The following is a 19,870-nucleotide window of genomic DNA, read 5'->3' as shown; positions in this document are numbered from 1 at the left end:
GGTGGGGGAGGGAGGGAGATAGATAGATGGATGGATGGTTTTGGACAAAGCTAACTGGCTAAAAATATAAATAGTAAAAGGCTGATGATCTTTCCTATTAAGCATCTATAGTTTGTTCTATTATTTCAGGCTTTTACCATCTAGGCACAGATCAGGATTTGTGATAGCCCTGACTAGAATTAACCATAATGCATGTTTATTGGTATAAGCAGCTATTCTTGTAGAGGAATATTGTATGAGAAATAGGATCTGTCTCAATTTCTTTAATTTGCTATGTATATTTCTTAAATGGTCAGATTAAAGGGGTTTAAATAGTACATTGATTTCTTTTTTCCCTCCAAAAGGTGTGTAAACAGATCTGGCTAGGATTATTTGATGATAGATCATCAGCAATTCCAGACTTCAGGGATCCACAAAAGGTCAAGGAATTTCTACAAGAAAAATATGAAAAGAAAAGATGGTCAGTATACGATGTATTTTGCTAGTAAATATAAGAGTGGTAACCTTTCTTCAAAACAGAAGTTTAAATAGTAGTATAGTTAGCAACAGAATTAAGGCCTTTACCGCACTAGGTATTCCCAGCAATGTTTCAAGCAATGTTTGGAAATGTAAAAAAATCTGTTCGCACTTTCAATGTTTTCCCACCTATTAAGAGTTTGAAATTGTTGTAAAAAATGGTGTTCGCACTTACTTTGGCCCTTCAGCTATGAAGATGTCTTCCAACCGTTTATTGGCCGTGGTATCCAAAAACCCTTTACAAGCAGTGTATTGGTTTGCTCCGTTTAAGTGACGTCACTAATGACCCGCGGGTCCGGCGAGAAGCCCTCCCGCCCCCCCTCCCAGCCCAGCCAGCCGCCCTTTTCCGGGGTGCTTCTTGCTGCGGGCCCCGGGAGTCCGACAAGAAGCCCCCCCCCCCCGCAATCCACCTGCAAGTCCGGCAAGAAGCCCTCCATGCAACGTTTCAGAAATCCTTGAATACCGTGCTGGAGTAGAAGAGTGCGGTAGGGAACACATCGGAAACGATTTATTATATAACGTTGTCCAACTTTAAAAAATGCCCTAGAAGGCTGAGTGCGGTAACCCCCTAAGTGTGCTCACTACAAGGTACTTACATCACTGTTCCATCTGCTCTGGGTGCTTTGCAGGAAAATGACTTCCTTCCCATCATTTGTTTATCTATTCTAACTCTGAAACGTGTGCACCAGCTTCAGGACTTTCTCACTATTGGAGCCCTGCCTGTTCTCTCCCTTGGGTTGTCAGAGGTTGGCACTTCACTGTGTAAGGAGAGATCCTGCTTGCTTGCATAAGTAGCTGTACACTTTAAAGCAATTGTCGAGTGTTGAAGTGAAATTAAGATGCAAACTTAGAGCAGCTTTAAAAAAAAACAAAAAACCCTTCATGTTGGACACATTGGAGCTTGCCAGGTAGTAGTCCTCATGGTACATGGCTTCTCAGCATAATGTAAGGCTATTTCATGTGCATTGCTTTCCTATATGGATGTTTCTTCCATGTAGAGGGAAAACAATATATAAAATGTGCCACAAGCACATGATTTGCCTGTGTGTACAACACTGAAAATTATAATTATGCATCTGACATACTTACCCTGTGTACAGTGCCTGAATGCCTTTTCTTTGTGAGATTAACACTGGTCCTGTAACATTTGTGAGATATTGCCGGTGTGGATATTTTCATTGAACAGTGCTGCTAATATTAATGCAGAGTAGATTTTGCTGATTTTGTGCTGTTAAATCTGTATATCTAATAACATCTGCCCCCATCTGTGGATACCTAAATCTGTAGATTGGGGCCACACCAATGCTATACAGATTTTTCTGCAAAATTGGGGGTACGTCCCAAAAATAAATTGAGGGTTTAAATTCCCTAGATTTAAAACATAGTGTTGTCTGTACATGCACAGATAATGCTCTTACCTTTTGAATTGCCAATGGCCACCACAGTCCTCTCCAGGCCCAGCGGTAGTGGGCGGGAGCCACTCCAGGCCTGGTAGTGGCTCCCAGACACTGCTGCTGCTGTGGGGCTCAAAGGTGAGTGCTTTAGCTTGGACTTATGCTGGTTCAGCAATTGTGGGGGATGGGATTCCCCCCATGCAAGTTTTGCAGGCCCTCCCTTGTGCATTACTAAACTTTTAAAGATTAATTTGCTACAAAATGTCCACTGTTATGACACACTTCAGATTTGCAGTATGCTCCTTTTGCTATTAGAATGGGTGTACCTTACTGGTTGCAGATACAAAAATGCAGAGATGTGCATTTGCAGAAGTTGTACTTTAAATTATTTTAATGGTGTACATTCTGCCTTCTTTCACTATTAACTTTGTACTTTTTGGCAGGTTTTCAGATAATTTACAGACATGGAATCTATTGTTAAATTGTTGATGTTAGTTCAGCCAGCGTTTGAACTTAAGAGGATTTGTCTTGCATTTGAAAGTATTGTGAAACATTTGGATTTCATGGCCTTTTGCCACAATAGGGCTACAGTTTAGAGAATGTTGCAAGCCATTTTGCATGCACCAGCTTGCGCTGTGGTTGTTTTCAGACCACAAGCTGTTGGTAGAAACCTCTGTCACCATTACTATACCGAATAGCAAGGACTGTTCTACTATTGCAGTCAGGACACAAATGACTTGCTGTATGAAGCATCTACCCCTTGAGGATGTATAAAAAAGCCTCCGTGTAGTCTTTTTTATTTGAGAAACACCTCTGTTCAGGGTTTAGAATGCCATGGAATTCAAGGATATTGGGCACTTTTCACTGGGTCATCCTTCTGTTAATTTTGGAAGACTAGTATTAAATATGAAATGCATTTATTTGTCTTAGGTATGTTCCACCAGAACAAGCAAAAGTTGTGGCATCAGTCCATGCATCTATATCTGGGTCCTCCGCTAGTAGTACAAGCAGTACACCAGAAGTCAAGCCACTTAAATCTCTCCTGGGAGAATCTGCACCAGCATTGCACTTAAATAAGGGCACACCTACTCAAGTGAGTAATGTGGCAAAACAACAACTCTGTGTTAAGGAATTGACAGGAAGCATTCTCAAGAGTATTCCAAATAAAGCCTTAGCATCTTGTCCACTGGCATTGCAGCAACCTGTTGGAGATGGTAGGCGTAATGTCTCTTAAAATTATTTTTCCTTTCATTGGTGGAGGTATGCTATGCCCAGTTTTCCTGCCTGGCCCGTGCATCTCCTTGTGTACTTACGGAATGTATAAAAGATTTTCTTGACATAACTAGTTAATAATAATAAATAAATAAAACGGCCACCTGACTCCATTAACTTTCAGGAATGGACTGAACATTCTGTTGCTGACATTGTCACTTAGCGTCTAGAATGCTTATCAATGCTCCACATCATCACATCAGCTTGTCCAGGGTGGGCCAGGAATCTTGCCAAAGCTAGCATTGCTGTAAAATTGGGATACTATATCCAGGTGAAAAGTAATTTGGCTTATGAAAATGGTATCTTTCCAAATTGAGAATAAAATTCTAGATTGGTATCTCCCCTTGCTTGTTTAGCCAACTGTAGCTTTTTGTTTATAGTCTCCTGTTGTAGTTCGGTCTCAAGGACAGTTACAAGAAAAGAAACAGTTTGATCTTCTCAGTGACCTTGGTTCAGATATATTTGCTGCCCCTGCTCCTCACTCAACAGCTACAGCAAATTTTGCTAATTTTGCACACTTCAACAGTCATACAGGTAAGAGTATATTCCGTTCTTGGATTTGATAGTAATAGAAAGTTAAAATCCAGTTCCTAGAGGTGCAAGTAGTTTAGTTTGTAAAAAGTATTTTAAATGCATGCTTGCATGTTTGCTTCAGAAGCAATGGTTAATTTATACTGTAACAAGTTAAATGACTCCTTAACTCTAAGTAGCTATTTGAGCTTATCATAATAGTGCATACAGATGAGGAGAGAAGAAGATTGGCCAGATTCTTGCCTCTGAAGTAACTGACGAGTTTGAATTGCCAGAATTATAAAGAAAAAATATAGACAAATATTTACACAAAGCATTGGGCATACAAGTATTGTTAACTAAGGTTATAGTGGAACTAAGAACCAGCCGTGGACTATGGGCTAGTTTGGACTATGTTGTTGTACATTAAATAAGAAATAGGTTTTAAAGGACAATAACTTTTATCTATAGATTCTATGACTTGGAATTATTTTCACAGTTTGTTGTAGAAACTGGTGAGTTTATATCTCCTATTAACTGCAGTTCCTTGTTAAATAAGTTCTTCTCTGCTTTTACAAGTGGGGTACCTGTGTAGATTCACAGTGGGGATCTCATTTTCCACCTATGCACCCTTCCTACGCAGTTGCCTTTGTTCCTCTCCCTGACACCCCCATAGCCTCTCACCTTTCCTTGCTTTCATCTCTCACTCCTGGATAATCCACCGGCCAACCTACATTTATTTGCTCTTCTAGTTTTCAGCTTTTCCTCCTTCCCTCTCCCTGGCACCCTTTCCCATTTTCTTCTTTCCCACCCATCTAGTTTTTTCTGTTTCCCCCCTCATTCAGCTTTTTTTCCTTTCCCTGCTTCCTTTGCTCCCTTCCATCTTCTTCCTTTCAGTCTCTTCCCCTGCCTTTGACTGACAGAAGCCAAGGCTTGGAAGGTTCAGCAATATTGCTGTGGTTTCCTAGCAACCTCCAAAATGGCCAGCAATCTTAGAACATAGTCTCACAAGAACTCAGTGGTCATTTATCATCATCATCATGTTTATTGCTGTCAGTTGACCAGTTCCATATAAAATTCAGAGATCTACAGTCACGCTTCCAACATCCAAAGAATACAAACCCGAAAATGAATACTAATAGTTAAAATTCAATAATATACATTAATAAACGAAACAAATAATATCCTTAATACACTATTTAATAAAATCATGAGTCCCCATTAAGAGCTGAAATAAAAGTATAAATCGGTTTGGCCTTCCTTACATTACACACCAGTCTACAGAACCTGGCCACCTGTTTTGTTATGTCTGGGAATTCATCATTAAGAAGTAGATTTACTCTTATCTGCCTCAGCGTAACCTGTACTTTTCTCAAAAAGAGGTCCCAATATCTTTCCGCGCGCCTCATTATAAAAACTACACCTAAAAAGAATGTGCTCCACTGTCTCCAGTTCACCAGCAGCACATGGACAGAGCCTTTGTGAGTAGGGGATCTTTAGAAATTTCCCCTTCAAGAGGGCCGAGGGCAGGGCTGAACAGCGCTCTAGAGTGAAAGCTCTCCTGATGTTAATTGCTTCTAATCTCGAAAGATATTCTGCAGGGCAGGCTCGATATTTGGTGTTAACCGGTGCTCTAAATAAAGGCACACAACCCAGATCCATTTGTCTTTCTGTATCTATTATTCTTTGTTTTACTGCTTGACAAGCAGCTGCATAACCCAGTGCCATTTAATTTTGAGGTGAAAAGCCAAGAACTTTTAATTTACTTCTAACTGCAATGAGCCAACTAGACGTAAACTTGTCCTGTAAAATCAATGGGAGCAAACCACAGGGTAGGAGATTCATTTTAAGCCATGAGTATATTGAGATTAGTGCAACCCTGGCCTCTATTCTTATTTGTCCAGTCTCCAGCCTCACCATGGAGTTGGAAACACAGTTAGGCACCTGCAATAGAGCCCTTCAGAATTTAGATTGTGCATGCTCTAACAGAGCAAAGCAAGAAGAAGCTGGCCCCAAAAAGGAACCATATAGCAGCTGTGCTACTGTTTTCGCCTGATATAATTTAAGAGCAGCAGGAACATTAAATCCCCCCTTAGTACAATAAAACTTCAAAATACCTGACGCTGATCTGTTTCCAACTTCAGCTACGTAGTTGCTATGAGCATAGCACGAGCCATTTGATTGTAACATCATGCCAAGATACTTAAAGTTCCTAACCTGCTCTATGCCGTGACCATTGATTGACCATTTCCTAGAGGACCATCCCCTGTCAAACGACATTATTTTCATTTTCTGGTAGTTAATAGTAAGATCTTGATTTTTATAGTACGCTGCAAATCTGGCTAGTGCCCTTCTAAGCCCCACCGGTGTTCTTGAAAGAATAACAGCATCTTCTGCGTATAATAGTACCGATACATGTCGATGTGCTATTTTAGGAGGATGAAAGTTCATCTCCTTTAATTCGTTAACCATATCATTCATATAGAAGATGAACAATGTTGGGGCTAGTAAACATCCCTGTCTAACCCCTCTAGAGGTACTGATGTTCTCTGGTAATTGCCCCTTCCTGTTGTACCTGACCCTAAGCGATGTACCTTCATGAGGGCACGGATAAGCAGATAAAGCCTTCTATCAATGGTCGAATTTTCCACCTTAGCCCACAATTTTAGGCGTGAAATGGAGTCGAATGCAGCTTTTAGATCAATAAACGCAGCGTACAGAGACGATGATCCCTTGGTACTATATTTTCTTAACAGATGCTGGAGGGTGAAACAATGGTCCAAAGTTGACCTACCTTATCTAAACCCAGCCTGTTCGCCCGCTAAGATGTTCTCAAGATCCAGCCAGGTTTTGAGCTTATCTAACAGGTGCCTCGCATACAATTTGGCAATGATGCTTATTAAGCTGATAGGTCTATAGTTTGCCCTCTGTTTTCTACTACCTTTTTAAAAACTCAGTGGTCATTTATCTCAGAGCGACAGACAATTCTTCTATTATTTGAGGGGTTTTGACCCCCAATGTATGTTAGTTTGTTTTTAATTCAGAGTTTTTTTGAAAACCAAACTTCCCCCAGGCTTGCAGGAAAAAACCCCATCTGTCATTGGCATTGTTTGGTTTTCTTGATTCATATACTGTAGCCTAGTTGGTTATTAGGTAAACTGCCAAGCAGAGTACTTGTAACTTGCGGGGGGAGGGAAAATGCCATCTCTTGCAGGCCCCCACTTCCCTCACTGCCCAACCATTGTGCTGCTGTCACTTCTTCCACAGCTTTGTCATTCCTCCTCTCTTGTCCATTGTGGTTTTCTCACTTTGGCTGTCTCCTCTTCCCTTACCTCCTTTGTTGCAGCTGTTTATTCTCTGTCCCACAAAGTGTGCTGTGGCATTGTTTACTGGAGTAGATAAGCAACCCCCAAAATTGTTGGTGGGATCTTGTGATATAACTGCATGAGATATTGTACTTGTGCAGTCTGGGTTTTTCTTTGAATAAAGGTCCCCCTTTTTTTCCAGAAGTTTGCGCAAAACATGGGGTTTTCCCTCGTTTATAGGGGGGGGGAATCTTCCCCGTTTATCTATGGTTCCATTGTATAGAGTTTTTTTGAGCCACTCTCTGGGACATGTTCAGCATTAGATGTCTAGATGCTATAGGACTTTAAATTTTCAAGGTGCTTTGCATACGTTATCATGGTTATCCTCGTAACTATGTAAGGCAGGACAGTATTTCTTCATACTACACAGATGGAAAACTCTGAAGCTTAGAATATACCTTGAAGCGACTTGGTGAGGCAAAGTTCAAAACAGGTGCTTCTCAGTTGTTGCACTAGTTCTCAGTTCATTCATTCTACTTAACCAATGAGAAGTAGGCCATACGTGGTTAATAAGGAAGGCAATTGATGTGCCACTCTGATCTCTGTTCTTTACAGTATGTTGTGTAAAATCAACTTTGTGTTATGTTTGAGGAGGTAAAACCTTTGGCAATGGCTGAATAGCTGAGCATTTTCAGTTTGCAGTCCACTTTGTGTGTGGGAAAAGAAAAGGAGCCAGAAATGAAGGACTGGGGCTGTACGTTCTTGGCAGACGGGCTAGTGGGAAGGCAAAGGAGAATTGGAGGCTAGGGTAGCTTACATTTCTTAGGTCTAGACAGAGTTCTATCAGGTTGATTTCTGTGGTTTCAGTAGTGTTGTGATCTGGCAGTTCCAGAGGGCTGCAGGGGCCAAAATACAGCATGGGAGCTGACTTTCACATTGGTTTGAACTCACTAGCTGCCGGCCTCCTGATTGCAGGCTCCTAGTAGCTATTCCAAAGAGTCTTTGTAAGAGAAGAGCTATTGCAGCTTTGTTTAATTTCACTGTGTTGTGTGTTACGGGCCAACTCATTGTAAAATTATGGGTTAAAAAAACAACCACCTAATGCTATACCTTGTACTTCAAATAAATCTTAAAGATCCCAATTTGTTTTGTGTGTGTTGGGGGGAGTCAATTTCATGGTTTTCTGTTTCTTTTGCATTATTCTCTTTAATTGAATGTTAGTTGTATTTCTGCTTTTTAATGCGTGGTGACTTTTCAAAGGCAAAGTTCCAGAGAGTTATCCTGGTGAACCTTGTGTATGTCCATTGCAGTTGATTTTCCATGGCACATCATACAGTGCTTATGACATCTCCGTTTCAAAAGCTACTTCGTATGGTTGCTGTTCATGCAACATACTCGTATAACCCTCTTGGGTTTCCATAACATAAAGGTTATTTTAGATTTAACTAATTTTTTTAAATTGCAGAAAAACTGCTATAAATTGTATTTTTGATAAAAAGGTGAGGCTGTCATTCATAATACGATAGGTCTGTTTTTGAGAACAATAATGCGTTTGGGCCACTGATGTGACTCAGTTCAGATGTAATGCCAATCCATGATTTGGTGCTGGGTGCTCCTTGTGCTCCTGCACTTTTTCCTCTCACACCATTAAATTCCATTAATTACTTCCATGGTAGTTCAAATCTGTTTGCTACTGCATCCAACTTTGGGTTGTGCTTGCCTTCCAAACCAAGATAGCAAACTCGTTTGCAGTCCTGGTTTGGAGGACAAGGTTAAATTATGCTTTGTGAGCTGGGGTGCAGCAGGAAACTATGGTTTGCACAAAAGTAATAGTAATGGAGAAGGAAAGAAACATGCGATTGCAAGGCAGCAAAGCAGCAAATGGTGGCTTGGTTCTTCGTTAGAATCCAGCCGTTGTTGTCTCTGACCAGGCTTACCAGATTGCTCATCGTGGTGGCAATCTTTTGTCTACTGCTACCACTCTTCACTCCAGATGGAGCAAAAATGGAGGTGGGAAGTGACTTCATTATATCACCCAGAAGTGACATCATAACACTCTAAGAATTCCCCTATTTCTGTGGTTTTTACAGTCAGAAGTGATGTCATGCTGTTGTACATCTTTGCTCTCCCCCCTCCCCCCTTTTTTTTGCTTTAGCAGAAGCAAAGAAGATGGCAGGCAACCCTATCTCTGACACTGGCCAGCAGTATAGCAACACAAAATGTTGATACCTCTCAGAACACTTTGGCCGTACTATATAAGCTGCAATTTGTTGTAATGGATTTTTCTTAAACCATTAGTGTTTGCCCCCACCCCCAGCTTTCAGGAAGAATAAGCATTTGGTTATTCTTAGTAGTTATTACTGCATGTCTAAGCAAAAAGTAAGCTTGACAGTATTTTAATCTTTAAAAGTTAGTGGCAATTTAAAGCATAAGAGACACCCATGAAACTACATTATTTTACATAAATCCTATTGACATATTTTAAGATAATTTTGTCCTTTGCACCAGACATTCATGTAACAGTCTATTTCAGTGGCATGCTTGAGGTAAAACTGCCTTTGAAGCCTGCCATGTTTGATTCAGTTTGTAATCTTTTTTTGTTTACATACCATTAACATGTATTGTTCGTTTGCAATTTACAGCACAGAACTCTGCAAATGCAGGGTTTGCAAACTTTGATGCATTTGGACATTCTAGTGGTTCGAGTAATTTTGGTGGTTTCCCCACAGCAAGTCAGTCTGCTTTTCAACACCAAAATACAGGTAGAAGAGCTCTAACGTTATTAGTCCTTTTAATACAAACTAATCTGGACATGTAGTGTACAACATCTGTCAGTTCTTTCCTGCATTAATTTTCTTAAATACAAACACTCTGAAGCTCTGGGGAAACTTGACATTCATGCTGTCTTTTATTTGTTATATTTGGTGTGGGCTTTTTCTGTTCTATTGTTTTGCATGCTGTTTTTGCTATGCAGTTTCTTAATTATCCCTACACATGAAATATTTTTTTCACAATTTGTGCCATTATAGAATTTTGGATCATATCTAAATTAAATGGGGACTATAATTTTTTTTTTCATATTCCAAGATATTCTGCTAGAGGAAAAAGCCATTTAATGGAGCGCACACATTAAAAAAAATCTCATGTGTAAGGGTTATGGCTACCTTTTTTATTTAGTCATATATAATGTTTGCTTGGACTGTCATTGCTGCTTGTCTTATCTATGGCTGACTTATTTTCTTTTTTTCCTTTTTCTTTAAAGTGTGTTGTCTTAAGACTCTTTCTTTTACAATTTTGTTTTTCCCTTTTGTTAACTTTAACCCCTCACACAATTTCTGGCTGTCCAGCGTTCAGAACGCTTTCATCTAGCTGCAGTTTTGGTGAATTTACTACTTCTGCTTTCCCTCTCCAGGCTGTACACAGTAAGTTCCACTGAGTGGGGGTCTAAACTAATTTCATTTTAAATGTGTGTTTTTGTTTTCACTGTCATGTGAATTAGTGTTACAGTTCAGTCAGTTCATAGTTTATTAGTTTGGAAGCTCTTAAATTAAGATTCTTGTCATTTTGTTTCTTTCTACAAACTCAACTAAAATTTTAACTGAAATTATTATCCCTGGGAAAATTCTGCAATAATTTATATTGAACCAGTCAGATATGTAATAATCAAACATTTTAAGATATTTCAGAATTGTTTATGTTCTGGCTTATTCTAGTCTAGAACAGATACACAGCCATACATGTTCCATCCAAAGTCAGATTACCTATGAGACAGGCTTCATGATGTATGAATCACAAGGAAAGAAACTCGGCACGTTCTTGTTTTGTCTTTAGTAGTAGATCAGATATTCTGCTGCAGCTGAGGATCAACTAGTGGCAGCCGCTTAGTGGAACTCTAGCATCTAAATTAATGAAAGCACTAAATATGTGCCAAGTATTCATAAAGGTGTACAAACCCTTCTGTCTCTCTTCAGACATCTCTATTCCTCAGGCTGTGATGTGTATGTGTGGAATCATCCTTGGACATAACTTATTCACTATCTTCAGGAATTCATCACCTTTACTTTCTAGTTTTGAAAACTTTGCTTAAAAATTGTTTCACTGATATAAAAATTCATTGTTGCATTAAAGGAATTTCTATTTAACTAAATTTGCAGCTGGAAATAAAAGCTTAAAACGAATGCTTACTATTCATGTGAATTGTTGGGGTTAGCTGTGTGTTGCAGAACCTACTCTTGCAAAGCTGTGGTGTGGCGTTGATGTGGTAGGGGCTGCTGCATTTCTGGAGTCAGGGAATACAAGTTATGTATTTCAATCAATTCAAAACCCAGGCATAGGGATAACCCTTTAAACAAAGTCACTCACATGGTCACAGACAGCATTTGAAGAGACGTGGCGCTTGGAAGTATCCATCATGTTTAACTTATTTTGTTACAGGTGGCAGTGCTGGATCAGTGAATGCTAATTTTGCACACTTTGATAACTTCCCCAAATCCTCCAGTGCTGATTTTGGAGCCTTCAGTACTTCTCAGAGCAACACAGCTTCAGCCAGTAAAGCTCTAGTGAATAAACCGAATCTCCACTCAGCAGATAAATACGCAGCTCTTGCTAATTTAGATAATATCTTCAGCACAGGGCAAGGTACTAATTCTTCTTCTTTGACCTGTTTTCTTATAGTAGTTATCATGACAATAGTTTTATTATGTTCTATGGAGACAAAATGAAGTTTCAATGCTTCATGCTATATAACCTACATTGACCTTCACAAGTGGCAAGCTGATTGTGTATTGGAGGCACAGGCAGTCATGCTGGCACAGTCGATCCAGTAAAAAGAAAGGTAGCACAATACAAGTATTGTTCCCTGCTTTATTCAGCTTTTTCCACCATACTAAAAATCAGAGTACAAGTGAGATCTTATCAGTCACTGCATGGTTATATCATACCAATATATATAAAGGTAACGACTTGGTTGATCTGGGGTGCAACTTCTAAGAGAAAAGTTTTCTCTTTTCGCTATGAGTGGTGCCATCCATCAGAGCCCTGACCAGGATAGCCCCAGGATAGCCTGATCTCGTCAGATCTCAGAAGCTAAGCAGGGTCAACCCTGGCAAGTATTTGGATGGGCGACCTCCAAGGACTACCAGGGTCATGACCCAGAGGCAGGCAGTGGCAAACCACCTCTGAACCTGTCTTGTCTTAACCCCACCAGGTGTCGCCATAAATCAGATGTGACTTCATTGTCTCTGATGACACTTTTTTTTTGGCAATGGCTTGTGAGTTTAATAGTGATCCTTTAAATGTGAATTCTTTAGGCTTGTAAGCTCGGTAGACATTATCAATTTCTGTATTCCATTCAATGTTTTTATGATCTACAGTAGTTCTGAAAATTCTGAGATGTTTATTAAAAGTACTCTTGTCATTGATGCTGGTGTGGGCATCAGTGAAGGCATTCCCTCTTCAGAAAGGCAGAGCAGTCCAAAAACCTAATATTTTACAAGGCATCATCTAGCCAGTTTTAAAAGACAGAAAACATTAGTTATTCACTCCTCACAAAAATTACACAAGTCAGCTGTTCATGCGGAGATGCTAAACACCAAAGATATAATTCCTATAAGTGAATGGCAGTGGCTGGCTTTGGAGAATGTTTCCAATTACAGTATTAAAGTGCTCCTTATAGTGAGTATTCTCAGACTGAGTGATAGGGAACATGAGCTAAGAATAGAACTGAACAGTACAGCAGCTAAGCTAATTTGAAAGTCAGATTCTTTTGTGTAAGAGCTAATGAGTTTCAGATCACCCAGATCTTTCCAAGTCTTCTTTGAATGGTGCACATGTGCAGAAGGGATTGTATCACCTTCCCTCTGAAGTTCCCTGCACCTCCTGAAGAGACACCCTTGAGCTTCCAGGTGCCCTCCTGTATACCGCACAACGTTGAGAGGGAAAGGAGCCTCCAGCAAGAAAGTAGAATTGACAAAAATTGCTCAGCCCCACTGTTTGATGTTTTGATCCATTTTGCAAGGGGGTTCCCTGCTATTTTCCTTGGTCTTGCTGCAGAATATGCAAGACAACATTTTTCTAAACAAAACTCTGATATATATTAACCTGTGTCCTGTTTACATGACTGTGTTGAGTATATACACTTAACCTAAGAAGCACAAGGAGAAGGTGGATCTTTGCCACTTCACTCTTCTCCTAGCAGCCACAAGACCTCCAAACAACAGTAGCTGGGAAGTGCAGGAGCCTTTGTGCTCATAGTTTGTAAGTTGCAACTCTTAGAGTATCCTGCAAAAATCATATCTCATTACAACTTGCATTCTACATGTAACATCATACAGTGTGATATGAAAACTTTCTTCAAGGAAGCGACATATTAACATTGGAGCCATTAAAGGAGGGAACTTGGTTTCCATCCTGAACATGCAGTCATGTTTGTTTCATAACATGTAGCTAAATGTTATTAAGGGCTAATTTACCAAACAAGGAGTACTTCAAATAGCTCATGTAGTGGCTGTTGCCATGTGATAAGCCATTTGTATGCAGCAGCTCATCCTTTAAGTCAGACTATTTTCTTCACATTATCCCAGATCTTTGGTGACCTTTTGTGGTGGTATGGAGGATATTACTGTGGCTGGTATACATAAAAATTTAAACCAAGAATCCACATGGAATCCTTAATGTACTTTCTGTCCTAAATTTCTATGAGTTTAATTGTAGTGCTTTTAATCTTTCAGCCTATGTTGTAGTATGTGTCTGCACTGGGCTCTGTTTTGGTTTTAAAAATCTAAGTATACCTTGAAGGAGAAGGAGCAAGGACGCATACATTCTTACTGGGGGTGGGGGCAGTAATTTGACTCAGTATATTGAGCTAAACCTCCCTTCTCTCTGTACCTGAAAGAAATCTGTTTACCAAAAACATGTCATTATACTTGCATGGAAGGGGCGAGGACAGCTTGAAATAGGTGTGCTTGCAGTTCTTTAACAATAGATTAGCCACCTAAGAAATCATCTTGTCTGTGAATTTTCAACTTGATTGTGTGTGTGTTCTTTTTTTTAGGTGGTAGCGAGCAAGGAAGTGGATTTGGTGTTGTCAGTACAGCACCAGCAGGTCCTGCTGTATCAGCCCCAAGTCAACCAAGTGCATCTTCAGACAAGTATGCAGCTCTAGCAGAATTAGACAGTGTGTTCAGCTCCACAGCAACCTCTAGTAATGCATATACTTCCACCAGTAATGTTAGCAGGTACTCTTCCTTGCTAGAAGTTAATGTAAACCAATTGTGTTTACAAACAGCAAAAGTTAAACGAGACACTAGAAAAAAATGCAAACATTATCTTTAAAATCAATAGTTTAAAACTTGCAGGTTCAGATGTGATTAAGTGGGTGTGAAGGGGGGTAGAGTGTCTTACTGAAACGAAAGGCTCAAAATTAGTTTTAAATATTGCCAACTAAATGTTGGTAGAATAAAACGATAGCATAGACTAAATACCTTTCAGTATTCTCAGTGTCTGCATTGTTAGTGATAACAATATTTGAACAGATATCTTGGTGTTGATGCTGTAACTGGCTTAAATCTTTTGATAAGAGGTTTGCAATATGTGGTACCAGATATTTGAAATGTAATTGCTCTTGTAAGAAATGTCTGCAAGTCAAATTTATGCTTGACGGCTTATCCAAGGTGTTTTTTACCTCTGTGTCTTATTGCTTTGCATGGTTTTGTTACTGGCGGATGCACTATTTCCTGCTTACTAGTTAGCTTTTGACTCATGCAGTAGAAATAGTTGCGGCTAAACGGCACCAGTCTTTTTCTTTTGAGATGTGAGAATCAGCTGTCTGTGATTTCACACAAAATAATTACATGTAGGTGTCTAACTGCTTAATAATTGACTCTGGTGTTGTTGAATGTTTAATTATTTTCAGCAATGCTTTTGGAACAGTACCAGTGGCTTCTAATATACAGACACAGCCTGCATCCTCAAGTGTGCCTGCTCCATTTGGAGGTATTGTAAAACTAGGCTTTTTAGGTAATTTTTTTTTTTTGGTTTTTTTTAGGAGCCAGTTTTAAGGTCTGGGGTTGGAGGTGTTCTCTGTATCAGTAGGTCATAACTATCTTTGAAGGGAGTGTTATTTGCTTTTTAATATGCCAGACTAGGTTCCTTTTTATTCCAGTAATAAAATGATAAATATATATCTTATAGTTTTCCTCCTTTATTATTGTAGTGGGCAATTTGAGGAATGTATACAGTTTTTTATCTCGCCAATTCTTTATTTTTCAGCAACACCTTCTACAAATCCATTTGTGGCCCCCCCTGTAGCCTCTGTAGCACCTTCAACGAACCCATTCCAAACCAGTAACAGAACTGCAACAGGTTAGAAAAAGAAAACTTGTGGAGAGAATGTTGGATAGAAGTTGATGTGTTTATCTTTAATTCAGTATCTTCAGAATTTGGAAGAAAACTTAACATGCTAAAAATACTTATGCCCTAGTGAAACCAGATGCTTAATTTTGCTGTGGCTGTTCATCCAGCTGGGTCATACTAAAAAAATCTAAATGCATTTAGGCTTAAACAATCTTTTTTCTTGCTCTTACAAGCACTAACCAATAACTGTACTGCTGTTTTTTGGGATCTAATTAGCCAAATATTCTTTACCAAATAAAAACAAACTTTTAGCCTGAAAAGTCTCATGTGTGTATTAGACTTTGTTAAATGATGTCCGTTTCTGACCAACTCTACAAAATACTTCCGAATCAATCTTGGATTTGAAAGTATTCTGGAATTCTAAAAGCATTCAAATGTTGTATTTTAGAAAGCATTTAAATATAATTTAAATAGTTTTTACAAGAGGTTGATCACCATTTGACACTATCTGGTCTCTTTGGCTTCCCTTATAAGGCCTCTCAGGAGCAATGCATTCGCACATATTTCCTCAGGCTCACTTTGGTAGGTAGCCACACTTTATATAAGCTTCATGTGGCTAACTGTTTGCTTGTGGAAGCTTATTGCCAGTGACTGGTTTCTCTGCATGTACAACTTTTTCAACCCTCCTTCCATATTTTAAAATGGAGTGGGCATGGATGGTGATGCGCCTGAAATATGCAATGACATTACCTGGTGTAAAATAAGATTTGTCCTAAACCTGTGTACTTAGAAATTACATGAAATTAATTTCAGTTAGACTTGCTGCTAAGTGAGAGTGCTTAGGACTGCAAGCTAAGACTGGTATGTCTACCTCCATGGTCATATTAATAGATGCTTTAAAACTGAATGAGTTTTGAAGCTTGTGTTCGTAGTAGCTCAAGTGAAACGCATAATTATACCAAACCATTGCATATTGCCACAATGTGTTTGGATTTGTTTTAGTAAGCTTCACTGTTGTATCTTCTCTGCCAATAGTAGTTTGTGAAAGTTCTGTCAGTGCATTATATGTATCTTGCCTATCTTTGTGTGTGTTTCTTTATTCCATAAATTGGCTCTTATGCCATCTCTTTCCTGGCTAACCATGATTACTGATTGACAGATGCAGTGATTTGGAATTGAATTACACCAGTCACTGAATAGTGACTGGCCAGGATCCACAAATCTAGTTGAGACAAACTTTTAATGTTCATAAAATATTTCTGTGAGCAGCATTGCCCAGTAATCAGTGACACCGAGATGAGTCTCAAAGCAGTGGTTAATACAGCATTTGGGTTCACTTCCAGAGTAAAAACAAACATAAAACAACAACCATTGGTTAGCCAGATGAACCCTTCCTCTGGAAACAGGGTTGGTGGAAGAGAGTCATAAGATCTAACCCACTGTTCTGAAAGAGCTGTTGAACTACTGAACTAGGCTAGTTCTGTGACATTCAAGAAAATGAGTTTTAGATTGCTTTTGTGGAAAAGAAGTTCTTGTTACAGTTGCTTCTAAAATCTAGCTTTCATATTTTCTCTGAAGGAATAAATATTTGCAAATATCTAGAAAGAGACTGGCAAAAGGATCAAAAAGTTGAGGAGCAAACCAAGCACACTTTGGCTGTGTTCCTAGGAAAATCAAAACGTTTTTAAGTTGGCCATGTGACTGGCTACTTCCTAAAGAACTTGTAGAAGAAATGCTTACTGAGTAACGTGTACTTCAAAAGTAACAATGCGGCATTTCTCTTACCAGCAGCAACATTTGGCACCGCATCCATGAGCATGCCTGCAGGATTTGGAACACCTGCCTCATTCAGTCTTCCAACTAGCTTTAGTGGTAACTTCCAACAACCTGCATTCCCAGCCCAGGCAGCCTTTCCTCAGGCTGCTTTCGCCCAGCAACCTAATGGTAAATGCTTTCTTGTTACTAGCTGAGTGTAATGTTGTAGTACTAGGATCTCTCTAATAGTATGGGAGGGCAGGGAAATTTGACATCTTTTACATTCTCAGGTTCCTTGTTCCAAGGAATGTTAGTTGATGATGTGAGCGGTTACATTTGGCCCTCGTAACACTTGGTAATTGGCACTAGAAATCATAAGAAAGTTATCTTGAATGATGTTCATGATCTTTAATCTTAAAAGATGTGTTTATGGGACAATTGAACAATAATTTTGTTTCTGTACATGAGGCTTTCTCAAGAGTTGATCATGTTCTGGTCTGTTACCTAGGCTTTCCTAGTTCGTTTTTGTAGGTTTTAGACTGCTGGCCTAAGAAGTTCACTTGACATTAAAATCTGTATGGTTTTAGTTTAATCTGAAATGAGGAAGCAGGTCAAAAAACAATCTAGTCACACTGTCCATTTTTACCATGCACTTCTTCCAAAGACTACATTTCAGGGCCGTGTGCATGGCTCTCTCCCTAGAAGTTAACTCTTGGCAACTGAGAGTAGACACCTAGTATTGTGCTTTTAAGGACCTAACTACTAATCTGAAGTTAACTTCTGATATTTTATTACAAAGGTGCAGGCTTTGCTGCGTTCGGACAGGCAAAACCAGTAGTAACCCCCTTTGGGCAAGTTACAGCTGTTGGCGTATCTAGTAATCCTTTTATGGTAAGTCAACCTTAACGATTGGTAGTTTGTTTCAAATTGTTGTGGGGAAGAGGTATAATATTACAATGTAGATATGGATTCATAATGGTGTTCTCAGAGTGACAGGGAATATATTTTAACCTTAATTTTGAAGTTTCCTATGTATTTGGAGCCGTAGCTTATCCCAAAGGAACTTTTTAAAAGCAGTTTTTCCATAACCCAGGTCATTTTGTATCTCATGTGCCTCGAGGAGAGAATTGCTCTGTATTAGCTCTGCCTCTTTGTATTAATCTTCACAATGTCATTAAAAGGGCATTGTGGTCAGACCCCAATTAAAGTGCAGCCAGTCCAAGGTAGAGAGAGTGTGTGTAAATGAATTCAAACTTTAAGCAGTTTAAAACAATCTCTTGTTGATGCAGCATAAGGTGATGTGAACAAAAATCCCAGTACTGAAATACTGGGAAATAGCATGTGATGGTGGTGGGATCAGGTACAGAGTAGGGAGCTCTGTATAGAAATTAATGGTGGGGTCTCTAGATGCTGAATATCCCTGTTCTATAAAGAATCTTTACCTTTTTACTCTACTGTAATTTGGAAAATAAAGTTAAAGGTCCCCTGTGCAAGCACGGGGTCATTCCTGACCCATGAGGTGACGTCACATCCCGACATTTACTAGGCAGACTTTGTTTACGGGGTGGTTTGACAGTGCCTTCCCCAGTCATCTTCCCTTTACCCCCAGCAAGCTAGGTACTCATTTTACCGACCTTGGAAGGATGGAAGGCTGAGTCAACCTTGAGCCGGCTACCTGAACCCGACTTCCGTCGCGATCGAACTCAGGTTGTGAGCAGAGCTTTTGACTGCAGTACTGCAGCTTACCACTCTGCACCATGGGGCTCCTTACAGTAGAGGACTAGACCCTAATACCAAGCTACAAGGGTGCTTTTTCCGAACACAGCAGGATTAAAAACATCTGGAATAAGATACAGATTCTTCCTGTTTTTGCAAAAGTGATATTTCTGATGTGATGCATCACATCTTGGAATCTGTCCAGATATTAAGCTTTGGTTTATGGCTGTATGTATTGTGTGTACATGGTTGACTTTTATCCCTTTTGTTTCTCCAGGCAGGTGCACCAGCAGGACAATTCCCAACAGGAAGCTCGTCAACCAATCCTTTCTTATAGCCTTATAGACACTTTACCTAAGAGAACTCTTACGTGAACACATAACATCTCTGCGCCTCTTGCACTGTTGTCTTGTTTCACTGATTTAGCTTTAAACACAAGAGAAATCTTTAAAAGTAAAAAGCCTGCATTGTGTGTTACAACCAAGAAACACCAGGTAATGTGCAAAAACAGAGGGCTGTGATAACATCCGTTATCTGTACGTTGGCAGGAGAATGTTAACGGTATCATGTATATTAAAATTGGCTAATAAGTTATTGCAGATACCACGTTCATTATGCTGCAGTACTGTACATATTTTTTCTTAGGAATTAGTTATTTGTGCATATCAGTATTTGTAACTTTTAACACATTTGTTATGTGAAAAAATGTTACTGGGGAAAAAAATCAGCCACTTTACAGCGCTGTGGTATCTCTCGGAATGAATTACCTACATCATTTTAACCATTGCTATTGGGAGTTATGAGTTCAAAATTGGAGGTTTTATTCATTTCTCAGTGTTTTTCCCTTTCCTAAAGAGATTGCCTATTTATACATGCCTAAATTCTCTATAATGTAGAGGGATTACCTGTCTGCATAACAATAAATCTGATCATGTTTTACTACAGTTTGCAGGTGGAAAAAAATAAAAACTAGAAAAGTATGTTTGTCTTGGGCCATTTGCGTTAACCCTATTCTGTTTAATCTTCAGGAGCACTCCCAGAACAAAGGTT

At 39.4% G+C, this 19,870-nt stretch overlaps 1 protein-coding gene across 15 annotated transcripts in view; it reads left to right on the top strand.

The window, feature by feature from the left end:
- AGFG1 (ArfGAP with FG repeats 1) overlaps positions 1 to 19,815 on the top strand; it is a 35,514-nt gene extending 15,699 nt beyond the window's left edge. Inside the window, exons 3-14 of one of the 15 annotated variants that reach the window (XM_056850649.1) lie at positions 345 to 460; positions 2,841 to 3,003; positions 3,563 to 3,716; positions 9,640 to 9,759; positions 11,432 to 11,635; positions 14,049 to 14,145; positions 14,910 to 14,989; positions 15,266 to 15,358; positions 15,884 to 15,931; positions 17,138 to 17,293; positions 17,904 to 17,995; positions 19,098 to 19,815. In XM_056850649.1, coding sequence (XP_056706627.1) covers positions 345 to 460; positions 2,841 to 3,003; positions 3,563 to 3,716; positions 9,640 to 9,759; positions 11,432 to 11,635; positions 14,049 to 14,145; positions 14,910 to 14,989; positions 15,266 to 15,358; positions 15,884 to 15,931; positions 17,138 to 17,293; positions 17,904 to 17,995; positions 19,098 to 19,157 — 1,383 coding nt within the window. In that variant the 3' untranslated portion in view covers positions 19,158 to 19,815. Of the gene's footprint in view, positions 1 to 344; positions 461 to 2,840; positions 3,004 to 3,562; positions 3,723 to 9,639; positions 9,760 to 11,431; positions 11,636 to 14,048; positions 14,233 to 14,909; positions 14,990 to 15,265; positions 15,359 to 15,883; positions 15,932 to 17,137; positions 17,294 to 17,903; positions 17,996 to 19,097 lie in introns of all 15 variants that reach the window. The other 14 variants (XM_056850646.1, XM_056850644.1, XM_056850651.1 and 11 more) reach the window with 14 other exon arrangements.
- The last annotated feature ends 55 nt before the right edge of the window (positions 19,816 to 19,870 follow it).

Source organism: Euleptes europaea, chromosome 5 (genome assembly GCF_029931775.1).
Source record: "Euleptes europaea isolate rEulEur1 chromosome 5, rEulEur1.hap1, whole genome shotgun sequence".
Classification (NCBI taxonomy): domain Eukaryota; kingdom Metazoa; phylum Chordata; class Lepidosauria; order Squamata; family Sphaerodactylidae; genus Euleptes; species Euleptes europaea.
Note: the sequence above shows the minus strand (reverse complement) of the source record. Positions and strands in the feature narration are given on the sequence as shown.